The following is a 20,814-nucleotide window of genomic DNA, read 5'->3' as shown; positions in this document are numbered from 1 at the left end:
GGACGACTACATGTTGGACAATATCCGGAAATGAGATTGGTCCTGTCAAGAAATGTTTCCCCTACATATTACAGGGAAGTTCATTGCTGATCTGTAACGTATTTGTGGACACGATGTTACGTCGATTTTTTGATTGATGTTTTAGGTATCGCTCGGTCAATTTTGTAATTATAAATGGATTCCATGGTTCATGAAAATAAGTCATCTCGCCCCCTGAGACGGTCGACAAGGCACGCATCAGTTAAAGGTGAGTAAACTGACTGATGGGGATTAGCTTGCTTAGCCCTGCTGAGCTAGCGCAGTCAATAAAAGCGCAATGTATAAGAAAGTGCATAGAAATATCTGCTTTTTGCAGAGTTAGCGGATGCAAACACGATAGAGCGTCGTCTATCCACAGACTACGCTATTAACAAACTTTGGGTTACGGTTTCGAATTTATTTCTTATCTGATAAGAAGTTCCCATTTTATCTCACAAATCTGTGTTTTTCCGGTTTCCTCTGCAGTTCTGAGTTTAGAACCGACACCTAGAGGTCCTCTAAAGAGGACTAAAAAGGGATCAGAAAAGAAAGCTTCTGGTGCGGCGGTCAATGGTACCAAAGATGCGGAGAATGACACAGAGGATGACGGTGGTATGTTCCAGCTAACATCACTAACCCAAAAACAACAAGCACTCTTGTTCAAGCCAATGTAAAAACAATTGTTGTAAGTCAGCTATAGTAAGCTTTCCTGTAGGGGTCGCCATTTGTGCGGTTTGTCTTCTTGTATAAGGATTCTTCTTTTTCGTCTCCTGTTGTTTTGTTTTTCTTTCGTGTTCTGTTGTTATGTTGGTCTGCTCCAATGTAATGCTGGCTCCTCGCACTGCGATAAAGTTTTCATTCACAAGTTACTTGATCCTCTTTTTCTTTTGTGCAAAGGTTACCGCATTTTGGCGACGAGGTGAATCGGTTGATGACTTTAGTGTCTGCGTTTTGTTTTGAATAGTAGCTCAACTAGGCTGAAGAGTACTAGGGAGGGAGGGAGGAGGGAGACGGAGGCGGCAATGGAGCTACGCTTCGCGATGTTGGCTACATATGGGACCATAGGTGAATTTGTTGAGGCAATTGAGGATTGGACTGAATACGAGGAAAGGTTAGGACACTTTTTCTCTGCTAATGAGATTACGGATGAGGCTAAAAAGCGCTCCATTCTCCTGAGTGCCAAACTAGTCAAGTCTGCATGTCAGAAATGGAAATGATGGAGATGCCTTTTTACCATGGGCTGGATAAAAGCAACTCTCCAGAAATGTGAATGTTTTACTGGTGCAGCAGTGCAGTCTGTCTTTGCTTGTTAACGTTCCCTGTTGTTAAACTGTCAGCTGTACAGTGAGACCCGGCACTTCTCTCAAAACGACTCCGTAATTCAGTACGCATCTGTCGTAAGGCACGTCATTACATTTTTACGTTTCGTTGGCATGCACTGCAAACCTGTGTAAACATTAAATTACAAGACCCTTTGAGATCAGCACTAAATGACTCCCACTTAGTCTACCTAACATTTTACTGATATCTACTGCTGCTCTTAAACCAGACCTGCCGTATATGATCAGATCTCACCTTCAATAACGTGCCTGTTGTTCTGTTATCACAACCACACAGTTTCTGAATGTTTTAAATTTATGCTATAAATTCAGATAACATTTTCTGATCTGTTCATCTGAATGCTAAGATGTTATTTTGTTTGCTGTGTAAGATGTAATATATTACAATATATTTTTCTTCATCTTCGTCTCCTGTAATGCTGGCTCCTCGCCAGTGAAAAAGTTTCCATTCACAAGTTACTTGATCCTATTTGTTTTTTTGTGCAAAGGTTACTATAACCATAACTTTTGTTTGTTACTTAACAGAGTCCCCCAGCAAGAAGAGCAGGCTAAATCCTGGAGGGTCAAATGATGGTAGGGGTGATGAAAATGAGATGGATGTCCAGGAATCAGTCGAAGACATGGAGATGGAGAAAAATGAGGAGCTGGAAATGGAAATACATAAGGAATCCTCACATGTTACTTCTCTACCTAAAATACACCAAGGTTTGGTCTACTTTTGCGGAAAAAGCCCTACTAAATTCATTACTATTAATTAATGGTTAATTTTGTTTAAGTACATATTTATTAATAAGATTATTTTTAGATATTTTTGCTTTACAAATGACAGCAGTCAAATGATCTATTAACAGAGAAAGTTTTGTTCTGTTCAGTTTATCTGACGTTTAAATTCACTCGCGTGTATAACAGACACCCTTGGAGATGTGAGTTTATCCCCTTGTGTAGTTCTTGGTGAACGCTACAGAATCCGTCGTACTGTAAATGATGATCAAGATGTGGCGAAACTCACGCAAGGTAAAGGAAAGGAGACCATTTTAGCTCTACTTTGAATGCTAAATACTGTATTATATAATACGTCTGACATAATGTGGTTTGTTTGTTTTCAGAACAACCTGCAACAAACTTCCCAGCAGCAGCGACCAAGTCTACCGCGCAGATAAGATCACCCGCAGACAGACACGAAGCGCTGAACACCCGTATCCCTAGCATGGCTGAATACAGGAGGACAATGGAGCTCAAAACCAAGAGCACTGGTATTGCACTTTACTGATACTTGTTTGTTGTTTAAAGAACTTGATTATTTTGTTATTATTCAGGATTGTGTAAAACATTTCATGAAGAATTTTACATTCCCTAAGCCTCATCTTTAGAAATACCCAGCGTTAACCGCCGTGTTCCAAGCATGTATGCAGCCTCAGAGAAATCCTACACAATGCGAAAACATGTAAACAACATTCCTACACAAAAAGAAACCGTTCATCACAAGAAACAAGGTACTGCAGCTTCAACTGACTTTTACAGTCCTTAGCAACATCTAGGGGATTTTTGATATTGATGTAATGATAATGTTGTTTTTAGAAGCAACAAAGAAAACTGGCGTTACCAAGACAAGCTCTCAGAAATCCTCCAGTGGTAAGCTTCATGTTTATTACATGAACTTTACTCACAAAACTACCAGTTCTAGTTTACTGTACTGCATTTTAATATGGTCTTCTTTCAGGATGCATGTGGTATGTATGGCATTTAGCCCTGCTGGTGCTGTTCAGCTCTGCCATCTTGCTGGTATACAAGCTCATCCCTGTACTCCAAAGAAAGGCAGGAGTTGGAGGCCATGCATCCAGGGCTGTAAAGCTTGAGACATTTGCAAATAACTTGTCTCTTCTTGAGACTCAGTTTCCAACTCAGCGGCCAGAGTTGTGGCGGAGGAGTAAAGTCCACCTGGAGAAGCATCTTAAAACAGCCCAGCCCACAGAGCCGGTCAGTCTGATCCTCACTGCGGGCTTAAAGGCTGAGAGGACTATGGAGTGCTTGGCTCAGGCTCTGGCATCCTCCTTCTCATCTACTCTCAATGCCTCTGCCCTGCACATTGATGGAGCAAGTAAAGCTAACATGGACAGTGATGAGGTGAAGCTTGACATTGACAGACAATTGAAAGCTGCCTTTGAGGGAGAAAAACCTGTGGCTGTTATTCATCGTTTCGAAGAGCTGCCCCCGGGTTCCACTCTCATTTTTTATCGCTACTGCGACCATGAGAATGCTGCATACAAGCAGGTTTTTTTGTTGTTTACTGTGCTTCTGCCTCAGGATGCAATCAGCAGTGATCTGAGTCTGAAGGAGGTGGAGGAGATTGTGCAAGACTATGTTAAAGAAAGGCTAGTAAGCTCCAGCAGCCAAGCTACTTTCAATGATATGGATATCAACAAATTTGGTGGCCTGTGGAGCCGTATTTCTCATCTAATCCTGCCTGTGGTATCTGAAGAGGAGGTAGAGAAGAAGGGATGTTGAAGGAGTAAGCTGGTGTCCCATAGGAAGATGGGATACCACAGTGGACCAAGCTGATTCTTCTTGGCTTCAAACATGGACCCATGTGTGTGCTGTGATATTCCATTTATAGACTGAAGGTTGTATTATTCTCTCTCTCTCTCAGTGATGAGGCTGTACTCAAGTTGTGATTTACTGTAAAAGACTTTAATTACATAGATGTACAGCAGTTTTCAGATATTTGTATATGTACAGCTTTGCATAAATATGTAACACATGACACAAAGTACAATAAAGAATTTGGTTGAACTGCGTTTTGTTCAGCTGCTTTTTAATTTCCCATCTTATCATGGATTGGATCTCTCAGTGGAATATTTTTTTTCCATTTTCTGTGGATGTTTTTACTGTTGGTGGAAATTGATAGTTTTTGTTCCGTATCAAATTTCCATGACAATAATCCCCAAAGGAGATGTGTCACTGAATTAGATTTCATATTTGGGTTGAGGTATTGCACTGAAAATGTTTGTAATTGTTTAATTATCCATCAAGTACTTGTTTGTTTTCTCTCTCTCTCTCTTGTTCTCTCATTGTATTTATAATGTTGTCAACTTAAATATCTGCAGGTTCACACAAAGTCGAATTTGAATTTGTCAAATTATTTTGAACTAAATATTGTCCAGCATCATCACAAAATGTGCCTTAAACACAATTAGTAGTACAAGTGTATTTAAAAAGCACTATCAGCTGTTTGATTCAATGGAAGGACAATATAAGGGTTTCTAGTTCATAATTCTTTCTCATTTCTTCACATTGTGTTGTTTTACGTGATACCACTTGTTCCTCCTATGTTATCATTCTAAGATTAATTTGTGTGTTGCTGTCATAAAAAATCTAAATATTTTAAATAAAGATTATTTTGATACATTATTGTGTGTCCTTGTGTTTAGTTGAAGGACTGTAGTTTGTAGTTTATTTGTGATAAAGCCAGGTATACCATGTTGTTCTTAACTGATAAGTGTCTTAACTGAAAGCAGGAAGTAAAAATGTACAATAAAGCAGAAGATCAATTATTAACTTAGCAGGAGGTACAGTATGACTCAGACAGAGGACTATGGACTGAATTTAATAAGTGAAGTTCAAATGTTTCTACAGAGTAATGAGAGAGCAAAATGTGAATACATTGGAAGCTGCTGCAACTAAAGAACAAGCAAGTTCAATCACTGCAAAGCTTTACTCTGTTTCTAGGCCTTTAGGTGAATCATCCAACTGATCATGGATGTGTATTCATAAGCTTTGGCAGATATACAACACAATATGAATCGTTTATACTATAATTAAAATTGCCTTGATTAATAACAATGCAATTTGAATCAGTTAAATATTATCCAGTCTTTTTAACTGGTATGTTGGTGTGACCACCTCCTTCAGGTGTGTGTTCCCACTACTCTCGGGATGCCGCACTTTACATTTACAGTAAGTGAGGCAACAGCGAACTCTCACATCATATGAAATATCAATTCAGCAATAGTTAAAGACAGAGCAGATGACATAAAAATATCTATGAATCATACACACAGCACGTAGACAAACCTAACCTTGCGGACACACCAGGATGCCAGCAATGACAGCTACAAGAAAAGCTGCAGTTCCAACATCGAAGAGTAGAAAGACAGCACAAACAATCACTCTGGGTGTGCTGAGATTCTAAAAAGAAGTGAAGAGGCGGAAAACATAAACTTAATACTGTGGTACTGTGACAGATTTTGTTTGTAAAATATCTTGTGATAATGTAGATAAGTTCTCACCTTTGCTCTTTGCTGTTTCTTGTTGTTGCCTGTAACAGAAAGAGAACCATATTAGCACGTGCAGTATACAGACAGACTGAACGCTACAATGATACAAGTCATTTACCCATTTTGCACTTTCCCAGAATTGCCTTTTTGTGAATACTGAATATAAAAACAAAGATGGCATTCAGGAAAATCCATACTGTGAGAACAATCAGCACTTTTAGAAGCCAGGACTCAATGATGTTATTTCTGCAGTTCTCAATCTGCCAAGCTCCAAAGAATATGACAGTAACTGTAAAAACAAACAAACAAACAACTTCAATAAACAATTCCATTAGTGAGAATTAACCCAGTAATAACCCCATCAAGTCCTAATTGTGCTGCCAGGTTTCCACAGGGTAAAACCTGATAAACCAAACACTGTCTTTGGAGACAGAGGGGTGTTCCATAGACTGCAGTCATTAACCTCACCACTAGAGCCCACTAAAGCCTACAACTGGTCCTTTAAATCTAGTCCAACATTTGGCGTTTTGGTAAATGTGCTGATTAAGTTTGTTTTTTTACTGACAGTTGGATGAAACAAGTTAGTATACGACTCAAACAAATGTTTGGAATGAGATAAATTTCCTTACCTGTTAAAAATGTGTGTATAAAACAGCACACTTTGTCAGAGAGATCACAGATCTCCTTTCTAAAACAGAACAAAAGAGGAACTAAGCTTCACCAGAAAGTGTTGATGTCAAATATTTAGACACTGAAAGTAAAATTGAACTCACAGTTCATGACTGGGTCCAATTGGCAGACATGCTAGTACAAGCTCTATGCAATTAATTAACATCACTGAAGACACCAATGCAACAAGAGTGACCTAAACACACACACATGCACACAATAAATGTCTTTGAACAAGTGTAACGTTCAGACAGAGAAGTGTTCAATAATCCTTACTCACATTGATGGGATCCCTCAGACATAACAGCACTACAGACACAACTTCAAGTATAACACAAAGCGTGAAGGTCAGAAACTTTGACACCTACAAAGGAAAGAAAATTAACTTTATCCTAGTAAAGCACAGCAAGGAATAATTCACGTTTAACCCCAAAATATCATACAGTATTTATCTACCATTTAACTCCAACTACACAGGAAACAAAGCAAGTCTCTCACAAACAGTTACTATGGCAACAGAAGGCCTTACCTTATATAGACGACGAAAGGCAAGGTCACCAGCACACAAGACTGTGAATATATTAGAAATTCCCTAAAGATACAATGAGAAGACAATTAATCTCCTTAGTATAATCTTGTTGGTGTGATTACACAGCGTTTAGTGAGTGAATCTATCAAACTAAATATAGCACTGGCCTCCTAACCACGATCAGGCTTTTATCTGAATCTTCTCTGCTGGTGAGAAATATAGTGCCTGTAATATGAGAGATTAAGTTGTACCAAAAACCTGGAACATTTCTGTTCACATCAATTCTATTAACCACAGACATCAGCTCAGGACTCTATATGTAAAAACAATGTTACTGACCACTTTCACAGCCTCCACAATACAGTCCCCAGTCATCAACAGAACACTTGTTTCCTAAAGAGAAAAAGGTAAAAATAAGGAGCAAGGAGTTTCTTCTCAATGTGGGGGAAAAATAATAATACACTACCCAGTGTACATGTATTGATTGATGGCTGTGTGTGCCTGTAACTGTAGGATCTGGCATTGATGTAGCTACTGTGGTACTTGGTGCTGTAGATGTAGTTGGTGTAGCACTTTTGGCTGTTGTAGAATTTGGTGCAATAGTTGGTGTTGTAGTACTTGGTGTTGTAGTAGTCAGTGTAGTAGTTGGTGTTGTATTAGTTGGTGTAGCACTTTCGGTAGATGTAGAATTTGGTGTAATACTTGTAATAGTCGGTGTAGTACGTGCCACTGTAATTGTTGCACTTTCGGTACTTGTAGTAGTTGTAGCACTTTCGGTAGTTGTAGTAGTTGGTGTAGCACTTTCGGTAGTTGTAGTAGTCGGTGTAGTACTTGGTGTTGTAGTAGTTGGTGTAGCACTTTCGGTAGTTGGAGTAGTTGGAGTAGCACTGTCGGTAGTTGTAGTAGTTAGTGTAGCACTTTCAGTAGTTGTAGTAGTTGTAGCACTTTCGGTAGTTGTAGTAGTTGGTGTAGCACTTTCGGTAGTTGTAGTAGTTGGTGTAGCACTTTCGGTAGTTGTAGTAGTTGGTGTAGCACTTTCGGTAGTTGTAGTAGTTGGTGTAGCACTTTCGGTAGTTGTAGTAGTTGGTGTAGCACTTTCGGTGGTTGTAGTAGTTAGGGATAGATCTTTTGTTACATTTACCCAGAACGTGGAGAAATCCTTCAGAAATGTGGCCCTGAAATAAAACTCTGCAGGTGAGTTTTTATGAATAAATCCTCTTCAAGTTAGTTCTGATTTGGACTTTGTGAGGTCAGTGTTAGTGTACAATAAATAAAAAAATAACCTGAACTGAATATTTCTGGTTGTCTCTGCTCCTGCAGTCCAGTTAATTCTGAGCGAATGTTTTTTGTGGTTGAGGCTTTGACTAGCAGCTGAATCCTGAGAAGGGTGATAAAAGTAAAGTATCCGTCACATTCGAAAGAGAAATAGTTCTGACTTAATGTTTCTTTTCCAATTTCCTTGGATGTGAGTGATGAATTCTGTGAAATGAAGTGTGATTACTTACTTCTAATCCAGAGCATGTCATCAGGGTTGTCTGATCAGGCTCAAGTTTTATAAATTTTCCAACCGCATGATTTTCGCCTGGAATACGAGCCTCTAACATGAAGCCCCTAAACGTTTCACCTTTCTGACCCTCAAGAATAACTATAACAATAATGTTTAATCAGTTTGAAAGGTTTGGAACAGAAAATAAGCATATATATATATATATATATATATATATATATATATATATATTATATATATATTGTAAAGAAGCTTCTCAGAGTCTCTGTACCTGTGATAGGCCCTTCAGGGTTGTTTTCAATAATAGTAATTTGAAACGGCGGGTTCCCGTTTGTCTGGGGAGAAAATGGCTTCCCCCTGAAGATATGATTTGGTGCCATTGACTCACACGCCTCTGGAAAGACACCATTTGAATACCCATGCACCTTTATGATGATTCCACAAAACAACAACACAATCCACTTCCACATCTGTAAAATAAGAGTTACATTGAAAAAGACAAGGAATGATTTTGGACCATAGAGAGTGACTAGAAGAAATATGCTACTAACAATATGCACTAATACAGGCAGATGCTCCAGTGGAGCTTTTCTATATTTTTACTATCAACTCGTTTTGGACATTATTAACCTTAAATCATTGAGTTATAGATAGGATCACTAAATATTTTTTTTATTATATTTTACATTTTGTATAAAATTATTAAAAATAAAACGTTATTTGCGAATATTGACTGTATATATTAGTAAGTATTTGTAAGTGTTTAGTCTTACCTTAATATACAGCATTTGTATGCAGTGAAAACAGTGATATCTCGTCCTAGGACAGTATGTGTGTGTGTGTGTCCCAGAGACCAGTGCTATAACCTCGCAGGGAGGGCAGGAAGCAAGAAAAGCAATTCTTAATACAAGTGAACCCGCCCACATGTACAGCTAATGATCAACAGAATACAGCTCCCCTGTGCCTTTATCTCAAATTATTGTGTGTGTGTTGTTTCCAAAAAGCATGTTGGTTCCTTTTTAAGATCTAAAAGATTTGACTAGATTCATGTCACCACTCCACTGAGATGGAGATAACATGACTTAGGAGTCTTCACAGGAATATATGATAGATACGGTTTATGGTATTCAGACAGTGAAGGAAAACAGACTAGTGAAGTGACCCACAGAGTCCACCATCCATGAGTTGTATGAGTCATCGGGCTTTATAAGATAAGAAAGCAAATATAATAGAATGTAACCACTTTGCCAGGAGACTGTGACTCAGCCAAATCTTGAGTGTTTACATCCCTCAAAAGAAATACTGACTCAATCTAATTCAGAATCTTTATGCACTATTCACACATCATAACCCATGTAAAGATATTGTTGCATTATATTTTATTGTAAAATCAAGATGATAATTATAGGCCCATAACAAAATGTAATGTTAATCCAAAACATGTTTCACATAATCATATGACAGCAGTCAAATTTATATGCAAATAATGCGCTCTTAAATGTTTATATTTTCAGGGTTACATTGTGCTGTATGAAAACATTTTACACATACAAGTGTATTTTGTTTCTCTTTGTTAGATACAAGTCTGTGCAGATATGTTATTTTAATCTAAACAGTCAACAAAGGTGAATCCAGGTGACAGGTGAGTAGATGAGAGTGGCTGGCAGGCTTTTCTGGCTGGAGGAGTGAGTGAGATCGCAGGAAAGTTTACACATGGCAGACAATCCAGCACCGAAGTGAAATTATGCTCTGACTAAAGCCAGCCATACACTGTGCATTTTTTGGTCCGATTTTGACCTGAATTTTGAGTCGTACCATTTTTTTGGTTCGGGCCAAATTTCTGTTTTGTCGTGCATCTTTAATCGCGCAGTGTACTGGGGCTCACGAGAGGCGGTTAACGGCGGATGATCGGTCGAATTTCTGATATGTTTGATATTTTTGTCGCCCCTCAAGAGAGTATCACACAGTTTAAGCAGAGTTGCGGTGTTAAGTCTGTGTTTTTTCCCCACTGCACATTCGTTTGCCAAACACGCTCAACGTCCCAGTGCCTACACGAATTTGTTTCAGATAACAAACATGGCGGCACTCACACAGAGACTTTGGCTGTGTTCGAAATTAGTCACTCCCTCCCTACTCCCCCATATGGGAGACAGACATCGGACATTTCGGTCATGCTACATTCTTTAAACGATCTTTGTGTTTATATGACAGGTAACTTAACTTCCGTTCCCATTCTTTTCGCTGGTCTGCGCAATGTATGATGGTACACTTCACTAAAAGTAGTGACCATTGGATGGACGCTACTTTTCAAGATGCATTGTGGGATACATTGAGGGCCCTACATGGGGTCAATAATTTCTCACTAAGAATTCGGACAGCACAAAATGGTGATTATGGAGAGATTTCAAACACAGCTATTGTTTGAGGAGCTCAGGCAGCACAAACTCTGACTAACTTTGACTTTGAAACAGCAACAGTTCCGGGTTAGATATTTTTTAATTTCTGGTTTAATGTGATCACTTGAGCACCTAAAGTCACGTTTAGTGTGAGCAGTGACGTTGCAGCCGATCATTGCACCGTACAGTGTAAGCACATACATCGTGAGCTTTGACTTGACATTACATGCATTTTATTCATACTGTGTGATCTGGTGTTAAACACAGACTTCCCTAAAATCACACAGTGTATTGGAGGCTTTAACAGGAATAGAGAGTGAAAATGAGAAACAGGTGTGCCTCTAAGCAGCAGCAGACAACGCCCAGGCACTCTGAAAGCTAAAAAGGAACCTCCAACAGAAGTGAACACAAACACACCCCAAAACTAGGTCAAAAACACCCTACACACAACCTATAATCTGTATGGTGATAGAATCTTATCAAAAATATGAATATACTTTATATATTATAATATTTGTATGTAAAGCAAAAAAAGGCTAAGACATTGCATTGCTCTATTCTAAAACATATTTACAAGCATTTTAACAAATGGGTTGTTAACAAACAATATCATTCCGTTTGCGCATTACACATACACATTGTATTAAATGGACTGAAATTATACCAGCCACAAAAATACATTTAACATCTCACCTGTCACTGTGAAATCGTTTGAGATGAGCCTCTCCCTTCGCAGTGACAAACATTTTTACAGAACACATTTACAAGTAAATAAATCCACAGTAAAGCTTTAACATTCGCATGCAATAACAAATATCAAAGTAACTGCTGCTTCCAAATACTAACATATGAAACTCTATATTCTTTGCAGAGATTAAGATAAAATTAGATTAAAGTTCTTTATTGTTGGAGGAAATTCTTTTGCCAGTGGACAATGAAGAGCAACTTACAAATTACAAATAATATAAAACTATATAAACAAAAGAAGCAACATTTAAAAATTGTTACTGCTACATCAAATGCTAGAACATAAGGAGTTGTTAGTACATTGATCCGTGTGACACAAGGTTTTGCATTCTAATCTGCTGCTCCTCTGCTGGACTCTGCCGTCTGAACATTTGATGCAGCATTGACTTTAAATGGCTTCTAAACTTGACACCGACAAAAACATAAAACACAGGATTCAAGCAGCAGTGGGAGAAAGCAATGAGTCGGCAGACATAGAATGCATAGTCGAGCTGGATACTTGTTTTACATTGATCAAATGGTGCAATCAATCTGTCAGCCAGAACCCTCAAAAAGATCACCACATTATACGGCACCCAGCCGAGGAAGAACACGGCCACAATGCAGAAGACTAACTTGACTGCCCTGTTTTTGGTGTGAGACCTGGTTCTGGTGATTCTCCCCAGTATCTGAATGTAGCAGAAACCCATCACCACAAAAGCAAACAAGAAGAAAATGTTCTGTTGAATGCTACCAACTGTTTTCCACACTTTATCACCGTATTCACATCCCAGGCTTTGGTCATTCTTGAGGTGGATTGGGATTACGTTGCTGTGGAGCAGGGACGGCATTGCTGCTGCAACGCTGAAGATCCACATTAGGACAGACACAAAAATCCCAGTGGTGAGTTTCTGCGTGCCCAGCTTGGAAAGAGGGTGGACCACAGCCACATACCTGTAGATGGTCATGACGGTCAGGAAGAGGATGCTGCTGTAGAACCCGATGAAGAAGACAAAAGTAACAATATTGCACAAAACACTAGGAAAAATCCATCCCCAGATGTGGTAAATAGCCCAGAAAGGTAAACCAGTGGTGAAGACGAGGTCTGAGAGGGCCAGGTTAAGGATGAAAATGTTGGTGAGAGATTTAAGATTTTCATACAAAGCCAGGATTACAAGGACAAGGATGTTTCCTGCCAGGCTCAGTGTGATCACAACAGAGAAGAAAACTGGAACGGCTATGGATCCAAATTCGACCACTTCAGCCTTTTCACAGACTTCATCCTCATAGTCGCTGTCATAAATGGTGTCGTTAAACGTTTCATTCATTGCTACTATGATGAAATCTAGAAAAGAAAGATAAAAATACTGAGTAAATTGATAATAAAACACTAGATACACTGCAACCTCTTTTATGAGTGCACAATAATACAAATCTCCTACCTCCCATTGATGAGGCTGATGTGAATAGAGAGTTAAAACTGAAGTTGCTTTAGTAGTGCTACCAGAGCTTCTGCTTTCTATTCCTAATCTTGTTTTACCATCTGTTTTGCATTTTTTCGTCAGCTCGACTGCATTTGTGGAAGCTGTTCCATAAAAAATAGGACAGGATCAGTATATAAATTCAGCAAACACTGCATATGTTAAGGTTAAAACCCTGAATTTAGAGCAAATACAAAGACTGGGGCAATAATAATATGTAAGGCCCCCCACTACACCTGTAGCCATTAAACTACTGCACTCTTAACTGTAATATGAACTGTAATATAATTGATGATGATGTAACAAGTTTTCTGTTCAAAAAGAATTTCCCCCTGTGGAATCATTAAAAGAACTCTGCTTCTGATTTTAAATCTACAGAAGTCACTTTTGGAACAACTTTTTTCCTCTGTTAGATACAAGTGTGAATCCAGGTGACAGGTGAGTAGATGAGAGTGGCTGGCAGACTTTTCTGGCTGGAGGAGTGAGTGAGATCGCAGGAAAGTTTACACATGGCAGACAATCCAGCACCGAAGTGAAATTATGCTCCGGCTAAAGCCAGCCATACACTGTGCATTTTTTGGTCCGATTTTGACCTGAATTTTGAGTCGTAACATTTTTTTGGTTCGGGCCAAATTTCTGTTTTGTCGTGCATCTTTAATCACGCAGTGTACTGGGGCTCACGAGAGGCAGTTAACGGCGGATGATCGGTCGAATTTCTGACATGTTTGATATTTTTGTCGCCCCTCAAGAGAGTATCACACAGTTTAAGCAGAGTTGCGGTGTGAAGTCTGTGTTTTTTCCCCACTGCACATTCGTTTGCCAAACACGCTCAACGTCCCTGTGCCTACACGAATTTGTTTCAGATAACAAACATGGCGGCACTCACACAGAGACTTTGGCTGTGTTCGAAATTAGTCACTCACTCCCTACTCCCCCATATGGGAGACAGACATCGGACATTTCGGTCATGCTACATTCTTTAAACGATCATTGTGTTTATATGACAGGTAATTTAACTTCCGTTCCCATTCTTTTCTCTGGTCTGCGCAATGTATGATGGTACACTTCACTAGAAGTAGTGACCATTGGATGGACACTACTTTTCAAGATGCATTGTGGGATACATTGAGGGCCCTACATGGGGTCAATAATTTCTCACTAAGAATTCGGACAGCACAAAATGGTGATTATGGAGAGATTTCAAACACAGCTATTGTTTGAGGAGCTCAGGCAGCACAAACTCTGACTAACTTTGACTTTGAAACAGCAACAGTTCCGGGTTAGATATTTTTTAATTTCTGGTTTAATGTGATCACTTGAGCACCTAAAGTCACGTTTAGTGTGAGCAGTGACGTTGCAGCCGATCATTGCACCGTACAGTGTAAGCACATACATCGTGAGCTTTGACTTGACATTACATGCATTTTATTCGTACTGTGTGATCTGGTGTTAAACACAGACTTCCCTAAAATCACACAGTGTATTGGAGGCTTTAACAGGAATAGAGAGTGAAAATGAGAAACAGGTGTGCCTCTAAGCAGCAGCAGACAACGCCCAGGCACTCTGAAAGCTAAAAAGGAACCTCCAACAGAAGTGAACACAAACACACCCCAAAACTAGGTCAAAAACACCCTACACACAACCTATAATCTGTATGGTGATAGAATCTTATCAAAAATATGAATATACTTTATATATTATAATATTTGTATGTAAAGCAAAAAAAGGCTAAGACATTGCATTACTCTATTCTAAAACATATTTACAAGCATTTTAACAAATGGGTTGTTAACAAACAATATCATTCTGTTTGCGCATTACACATACACATTGTATTAAATGGACTGAAATTATACCAGCCACAAAAATACATTTAACATCTCACCTGTCACTGTGAAATCGTTTGAGATGAGCCTCTCCCTTCGCAGTGACAAACATTTTTACAGAACACATTTACAAGTAAATAAATCCACAGTAAAGCTTTAACATTCGCATGCAATAACAAATATCAAAGTAACTGCTGCTTCCAAATACTAACATATGAAACTCTATATTCTTTGCAGAGATTAAGATAAAATTAGATTAAAGTTCTTTATTGTTGGAGGAAATTCTTTTGCCAGTGGACAATGAAGAGCAACTTACAAATTACAAATAATATAAAACTATATAAACAAAAGAAGCAACATTTAAAAATTGTTACTGCTACATCAAATGCTAGAACATAAGGAGTTGTTAGTACATTGATCCGTGTGACACAAGGTTTTGCATTCTAATCTGCTGCTCCTCTGCTGGACTCTGCCGTCTGAACATTTGATGCAGCATTGACTTTAAATGGCTTCTAAACTTGACACCGACAAAAACATAAAACACAGGATTCAAGCAGCAGTGGGAGAAAGCAATGAGTCGGCAGACATAGAATGCATAGTCGAGCTGGATACTTGTTTTACATTGATCAAATGGTGCAATCAATCTGTCAGCCAGAACCCTCAAAAAGATCACCACATTATACGGCACCCAGCCGAGGAAGAACACGGCCACAATGCAGAAGACTAACTTGACTGCCCTGTTTTTGGTGTGAGACCTGGTTCTGGTGATTCTCCCCAGTATCTGAATGTAGCAGAAACCCATCACCACAAAAGCAAACAAGAAGAAAATGTTCTGTTGAATGCTACCAACTGTTTTCCACACTTTATCACCGTATTCACATCCCAGGCTTTGGTCATTCTTGAGGTGGATTGGGATTACGTTGCTGTGGAGCAGGGACGGCATTGCTGCTGCAACGCTGAAGATCCACATTAGGACAGACACAAAAATCCCAGTGGTGAGTTTCTGCGTGCCCAGCTTGGAAAGAGGGTGGACCACAGCCACATACCTGTAGATGGTCATGACGGTCAGGAAGAGGATGCTGCTGTAGAACCCGATGAAGAAGACAAAAGTAACAATATTGCACAAAACACTAGGAAAAATCCATCCCCAGATGTGGTAAATAGCCCAGAAAGGTAAACCAGTGGTGAAGACGAGGTCTGAGAGGGCCAGGTTAAGGATGAAAATGTTGGTGAGAGATTTAAGATTTTCATACAAAGCCAGGATTACAAGGACAAGGATGTTTCCTGCCAGGCTCAGTGTGATCACAACAGAGAAGAAAACTGGAATGGCTATGGATCCAAATTTGACCACTTCAGCCTTTTCACAGACTTCATCCTCATAGTCGCTGTCATAAATGGTGTCGTTAAACGTTTCATTCATTGCTACTATGATGAAATCTAGAAAAGAAAGATAAAAATACTGAGTAAATTGATAATAAAACACTAGATACACTGCAACCTCTTTTATGAGTGCACAATAATACAAATCTCCTACCTCCCATTGATGAGGCTGATATGAATAGAGAGTTAAAACTGAAGTTGCTTTAGTAGTGCTACCAGAGCTTCTGCTTTCTATTCCTAATCTTGTTTTACCATCTGTTTTGCATTTTTTCGTCAGCTCGACTGCATTTGTGGAAGCTGTTCCATAAAAAATAGGACAGGATCAGTATATAAATTCAGCAAACACTGCATATGTTAAGGTTAAAACCCTGAATTTAGAGCAAATACAAAGACTGGGGCAATAATAATATGTAAGGCCCCCCACTACACCTGTAGCCATTAAACTACTGCACTCTTAACTGTAATATGAACTGTAATATAATTGATGATGATGTAACAAGTTTTCTGTTCAAAAAGAATTTCCCCCTGTGGAATCATTAAAAGAACTCTGCTTCTGATTTTAAATCTACAGAAGTCACTTTTGGAACAACTTTTTTCCTCTGTTAGATACAAGTGTGAATCCAGGTGACAGGTGAGTAGATGAGAGTGGCTGGCAGGCTTTTCTGGCTGGAGGAGTGAGTGAGATCGCAGGAAAGTTTACACATGGCAGACAATCCAGCACCGAAGTGAAATTATGCTCCGGCTAAAGCCAGCCATACACTGTGCATTTTTTGGTCCGATTTTGACCTGAATTTTGAGTCGTAACATTTTTTTGGTTCGGGCCAAATTTCTGTTTTGTCGTGCATCTTTAATCACGCAGTGTACTGGGGCTCACGAGAGGCAGTTAACGGCGGATGATCGGTCGAATTTCTGACATGTTTGATATTTTTGTCGCCCCTCAAGAGAGTATCACACAGTTTAACCCTCATGCATTGTTCGCAAACACTACCCTAATGTGTTGTTCGGGGACAAAAACGTCCCCTAACTTTAACGGTTTTAAAAATATATTAGATAAATATTTTTTTGAAATTTTTTTGCATAGACCTTTTAATTAACTTCAGTTCTAATCAACAGTAGTGAAAAAATCATTTTCCCCCAGGAAAAATCCTCTCTAACATACACACACAGTGTGTAGACACACAATTATGTGCTAAAATACTCCCTATAACTCCATATACAAGCCAGAAACTACACTACATGAGCACAGGCCTGCAGGTAAAGGGTTAATATGGTAATTAAGTTGTTAACTGTAAAAATCACAAATGTTACCTCCTACCAACAGGGTAAACCACCAACAATCAAGAATGCATGATTATTTAGTGCCATGGCTGTGCAGTCAAAAAAAGTGTGTTTATAATGTAAGTCTATGGGACAAAATGGGAGAAAAAAAGAAAATCCAGTGCTGTGCAAAAACTAATAATGCAATAAAGTCAATTTTTTTACTGATGTTTGACATGACCAAGACTATAATAAAGGTTAAAAAGAATCCAGTCCACATTCACCTTTTCTATTAAAAATGAGCCATTTTGTGTTTTTTTTTTTTTCAATTTTCAGCACCACCCCTTATAAAATTGGTGATTAAAGGGTTAAAATCCTGGGGGAAAATGATTTTTTCACTACTGTTGATTAGAACTGAAGTTAATTAAAAGGTCTATGCAAAAAAATTTCAAAAAAATATTTATCTAATATATTTTTAAAACCGTTAAAGTTAGGGGACATTTTTGTCCCCGAACAACACATTAGGGGGTAAAATTTGCCCACAGTGTACCGTTGACCTATGAAAAATTTTAAAATCATATTAACAAAATTTATGTAAAATTAAGCTTATTGAGGAAAAATGATTCAATTTGTCCACATATTGACAAAGTTATGGCCAAAATAAACAGAAAAATTTCTCTCAGAGGACGAAAATGTCCCGAACAACACATGAGGGTTAAGCAGAGTTGCGGTGTGAAGTCTGTGTTTTTTCCCCACTGCACATTCGTTTGCCAAAAACGCTCAACGTCCCTGTGCCTACACGAATTTGTTTCAGATAACAAACATGGCGGCACTCACACAGAGACTTTGGCTGTGTTCGAAATTAGTCACTCACTCCCTACTCCCCCATATGGGAGACAGACATCGGACATTTCGGTCATGCTACATTCTTTAAACGATCATTGTGTTTATATGACAGGTAATTTAACTTCCGTTCCCATTCTTTTCGCTGGTCTGCGCAATGTATGATGGTACACTTCACTAGAAGTAGTGACCATTGGATGGACACTACTTTTCAAGATGCATTGTGGGATACATTGAGGGCCCTACATGGGGTCAATAATTTCTCACTAAGAATTCGGACAGCACAAAATGGTGATTATGGAGAGATTTCAAACACAGCTATTGTTTGAGGAGCTCAGGCAGCACAAACTCTGACTAACTTTGACTTTGAAACAGCAACAGTTCCGGGTTAGATATTTTTTAATTTCTGGTTTAATGTGATCACTTGAGCACCTAAAGTCACGTTTAGTGTGAGCAGTGACGTTGCAGCCGATCATTGCACCGTACAGTGTAAGCACATACATCGTGAGCTTTGACTTGACATTACATGCATTTTATTCATACTGTGTGATCTGGTGTTAAACACAGACTTCCCTAAAATCACACAGTGTATTGGAGGCTTTAACAGGAATAGAGAGTGAAAATGAGAAACAGGTGTGCCTCTAAGCAGCAGCAGACAACGCCCAGGCACTCTGAAAGCTAAAAAGGAACCTCCAACAGAAGTGAACACAAACACACCCCAAAACTAGGTCAAAAACACCCTACACACAACCTATAATCTGTATGGTGATAGAATCTTATCAAAAATATGAATATACTTTATATATTATAATATTTGTATGTAAAGCAAAAAAAGGCTAAGACATTGCATTACTCTATTCTAAAACATATTTACAAGCATTTTAACAAATGTGTTGTTAACAAACAATATCATTCTGTTTGCGCATTACACATACACATTGTATTAAATGGACTGAAATTATACCAGCCACAAAAATACATTTAACATCTCACCTGTCACTGTGAAATCGTTTGAGATGAGCCTCTCCCTTCGCAGTGACAAACATTTTTACAGAACACATTTACAAGTAAATAAATCCACAGTAAAGCTTTAACATTCGCATGCAATAACAAACATCAAAGTAACTGCTGCTTCCAAATACTAACATATGAAACTCTATATTCTTTGCAGAGATTAAGATAAAATTAGATTAAAGTTCTTTATTGTTGGAGGAAATTCTTTTGCCAGTGGACAATGAAGAGCAACTTACAAATTACAAATAATATAAAACTATATAAACAAAAGAAGCAACATTTAAAAATTGTTACTGCTACATCAAATGCTAGAACATAAGGAGTTGTTAGTACATTGATCCGTGTGACACAAGGTTTTGCATTCTAATCTGCTGCTCCTCTGCTGGACTCTGCCGTCTGAACATTTGATGCAGCATTGACTTTAAATGGCTTCTAAACTTGACACCGACAAAAACATAAAAGACAGGATTCAAGCAGCAGTGGGAGAAAGCAATGAGTCGGCAGACATAGAATGCATAGTCGAGCTGGATACTCGTTTTACATTGATCAAATGGTGCAATCAATCTGTCAGCCAGAACCCTCAAAAAGATCACCACATTATACGGCACCCAGCCGAGGAAGAACACGGCCACAATGCAGAAGACTAACTTGACTGCCCTGTTTTTGGTGTGAGACCTGGTTCTGGTGATTCTCCCCAGTATCTGAATGTAGCAGAAACCCATCACCACAAAAGCAAACAAGAAGAAAATGTTCTGTTGAATGCTACCAACTGTTTTCCACACTTTATCACCGTATTCACATCCCAGGCTTTGGTCATTCTTGAGGTGGATTGGGATTACGTTGCTGTGGAGCAGGGACGGCGTTGCTGCTGCAACGCTGAAGATCCACATTAGGACAGACACAAAAATCCCAGTGGTGAGTTTCTGCGTGCCCAGCTTGGAAAGAGGGTGGACCACAGCCACATACCTGTAGATGGTCATGACGGTCAGGAAGAGGATGCTGCTGTAGAACCCGATGAAGAAGACAAAAGTAACAATATTGCACAAAACATTAGGAAAAATCCATCCCCAGATGTGGTAAATAGCCCAGAAAGGTAAACCAGTGGTGAAGACGAGGTCTGAGAGGGCCAGGTTAAGGATGAAAATGTTGGTGAGAGATTTAAGATTTTCATACAAAGCCAGGATTACAAGGACAAGGATGTTTCCTGCCAGACTCAGTGTGATCACAACAGAGAAGAAAACTGGAATGGCTATGGATCCAAATTTGACCACTTCAGCCTTTTCACAGACTTCATCCTCATAGTCGCTGTCATAAATGGTGTCGTTAAACGTTTCATTCATTGCTGCTGAGATGAAATCTAGAAAAGAAAGATAATAATACTGAGTAAATGATAATAAAGAACTAGGCACAAAACACTAGACACACTGGAACCTCTTTTATGAGTGCACAATAATACAAATCTCCTACCTCCCGCTTGATGAGGCTGATATGAATAGAGAGTTAAAACTGAAGTTGCTTTAGTAGTGCTACCAGAGCTTCTGCTTTCTATTCCTA

The 20,814-nt window shown here is 38.9% G+C and overlaps 5 protein-coding genes across 9 annotated transcripts; 1 reads left to right on the top strand and 4 right to left on the bottom strand.

Annotated features, from left to right (window-relative positions):
- The first annotated feature begins 24 nt into the window (after window positions 1-24).
- LOC114434249 (torsin-1A-interacting protein 2) lies at window positions 25-4,706 on the top strand. 3 transcript variants are annotated; one of them, XM_028403307.1, is made up of 8 exons: window positions 25-247; window positions 505-630; window positions 1,884-2,063; window positions 2,268-2,372; window positions 2,465-2,611; window positions 2,717-2,851; window positions 2,937-2,990; window positions 3,079-4,701. In XM_028403307.1, exons 1-8 carry the CDS (start codon window positions 175-177, stop codon window positions 3,861-3,863), a joined length of 1,605 nt encoding a protein of 534 aa, XP_028259108.1. In that variant the 5' UTR covers window positions 25-174; the 3' UTR covers window positions 3,864-4,701. The 3 variants fall into 3 exon arrangements, with proteins under 3 accessions (XP_028259108.1, XP_028259109.1, XP_028259110.1); XM_028403308.1 differs by having other exon boundaries at window positions 53-247; window positions 2,729-2,851; window positions 3,079-4,704; XM_028403309.1 differs by lacking the exon at window positions 505-630 and having other exon boundaries at window positions 53-247; window positions 3,079-4,706.
- Window positions 4,707-4,949: 243 nt separating this feature from the next.
- On the bottom strand, window positions 4,950-9,199 carry LOC114434248 (uncharacterized). 3 transcript variants are annotated; one of them, XM_028403305.1, is made up of 14 exons: window positions 9,111-9,199; window positions 8,609-8,807; window positions 8,336-8,475; window positions 8,114-8,208; window positions 7,926-8,005; window positions 7,297-7,895; window positions 7,170-7,223; window positions 6,831-6,893; window positions 6,582-6,665; window positions 6,406-6,497; window positions 6,262-6,320; window positions 5,751-5,921; window positions 5,645-5,673; window positions 4,950-5,543 (listed from the first exon to the last, which is right to left on the bottom strand). In XM_028403305.1, exons 1-14 carry the CDS (start codon window positions 9,123-9,125, stop codon window positions 5,430-5,432), a joined length of 1,794 nt encoding a protein of 597 aa, XP_028259106.1. In that variant the 5' UTR covers window positions 9,126-9,199; the 3' UTR covers window positions 4,950-5,429. The 3 variants fall into 3 exon arrangements, with proteins under 3 accessions (XP_028259106.1, XP_028259105.1, XP_028259107.1); XM_028403304.1 differs by having other exon boundaries at window positions 7,297-8,005; XM_028403306.1 differs by having other exon boundaries at window positions 7,558-8,005.
- Window positions 9,200-10,821: 1,622 nt separating this feature from the next.
- Window positions 10,822-12,996, bottom strand: LOC114434674 (chemokine XC receptor 1-like). The gene is made up of 2 exons (XM_028404009.1): window positions 12,902-12,996; window positions 10,822-12,804 (listed from the first exon to the last, which is right to left on the bottom strand). Exons 1-2 carry the CDS (start codon window positions 12,906-12,908, stop codon window positions 11,774-11,776), a joined length of 1,038 nt encoding a protein of 345 aa, XP_028259810.1. The 5' UTR covers window positions 12,909-12,996; the 3' UTR covers window positions 10,822-11,773.
- Window positions 12,997-14,394: 1,398 nt separating this feature from the next.
- LOC114434683 (chemokine XC receptor 1-like) lies at window positions 14,395-16,197 on the bottom strand. The gene has a single exon (XM_028404023.1). It carries the CDS (start codon window positions 16,184-16,186, stop codon window positions 15,173-15,175), a length of 1,014 nt encoding a protein of 337 aa, XP_028259824.1. The 5' UTR covers window positions 16,187-16,197; the 3' UTR covers window positions 14,395-15,172.
- Window positions 16,198-18,634: 2,437 nt separating this feature from the next.
- Window positions 18,635-20,794, bottom strand: LOC114434235 (chemokine XC receptor 1-like). The gene is made up of 2 exons (XM_028403275.1): window positions 20,728-20,794; window positions 18,635-20,617 (listed from the first exon to the last, which is right to left on the bottom strand). Exon 2 carries the CDS (start codon window positions 20,598-20,600, stop codon window positions 19,587-19,589), a length of 1,014 nt encoding a protein of 337 aa, XP_028259076.1. The 5' UTR covers window positions 20,601-20,617; window positions 20,728-20,794; the 3' UTR covers window positions 18,635-19,586.
- Between the last annotated feature and the right edge of the window lie 20 nt (window positions 20,795-20,814).

This window comes from Parambassis ranga, chromosome 4 (assembly GCF_900634625.1).
Source record: "Parambassis ranga chromosome 4, fParRan2.1, whole genome shotgun sequence".
In the NCBI taxonomy this organism is placed as follows: Eukaryota; Metazoa; Chordata; class Actinopteri; family Ambassidae; genus Parambassis; species Parambassis ranga.
This window is presented reverse-complemented; position numbering and strand designations above follow the sequence as displayed.

Bases quoted from the DNA above. Each gene is read 5' to 3' on its own strand.
- LOC114434249 (XM_028403307.1), top strand. From the start codon at position 175: ATGGATTCCATGGTTCATGAAAATAAGTCATCTCGCCCCCTGAGACGG. The intron at 248-504 runs GTGAGTAAACTG...TTTCCTCTGCAG, and splicing joins AAGGCACGCATCAGTTAAAG to TTCTGAGTTTAGAACCGACA. The intron at 2,991-3,078 runs GTAAGCTTCATG...GTCTTCTTTCAG, and splicing joins CTCTCAGAAATCCTCCAGTG to GATGCATGTGGTATGTATGG.
- LOC114434248 (XM_028403304.1), bottom strand. The intron at 7,224-7,296 runs GTAGTGTATTAT...TTTTCTCTTTAG, and splicing joins AATCAATACATGTACACTGG to GAAACAAGTGTTCTGTTGAT. The intron at 6,894-7,169 runs GTCAGTAACATT...TTGTATCTTTAG, and splicing joins TTGTGGAGGCTGTGAAAGTG to GGAATTTCTAATATATTCAC.
- LOC114434683 (XM_028404023.1), bottom strand. From the start codon at position 16,186: ATGAATGAAACGTTTAACGACACCATTTATGACAGCGACTATGAGGAT.
- LOC114434235 (XM_028403275.1), bottom strand. From the start codon at position 20,600: ATGAATGAAACGTTTAACGACACCATTTATGACAGCGACTATGAGGAT.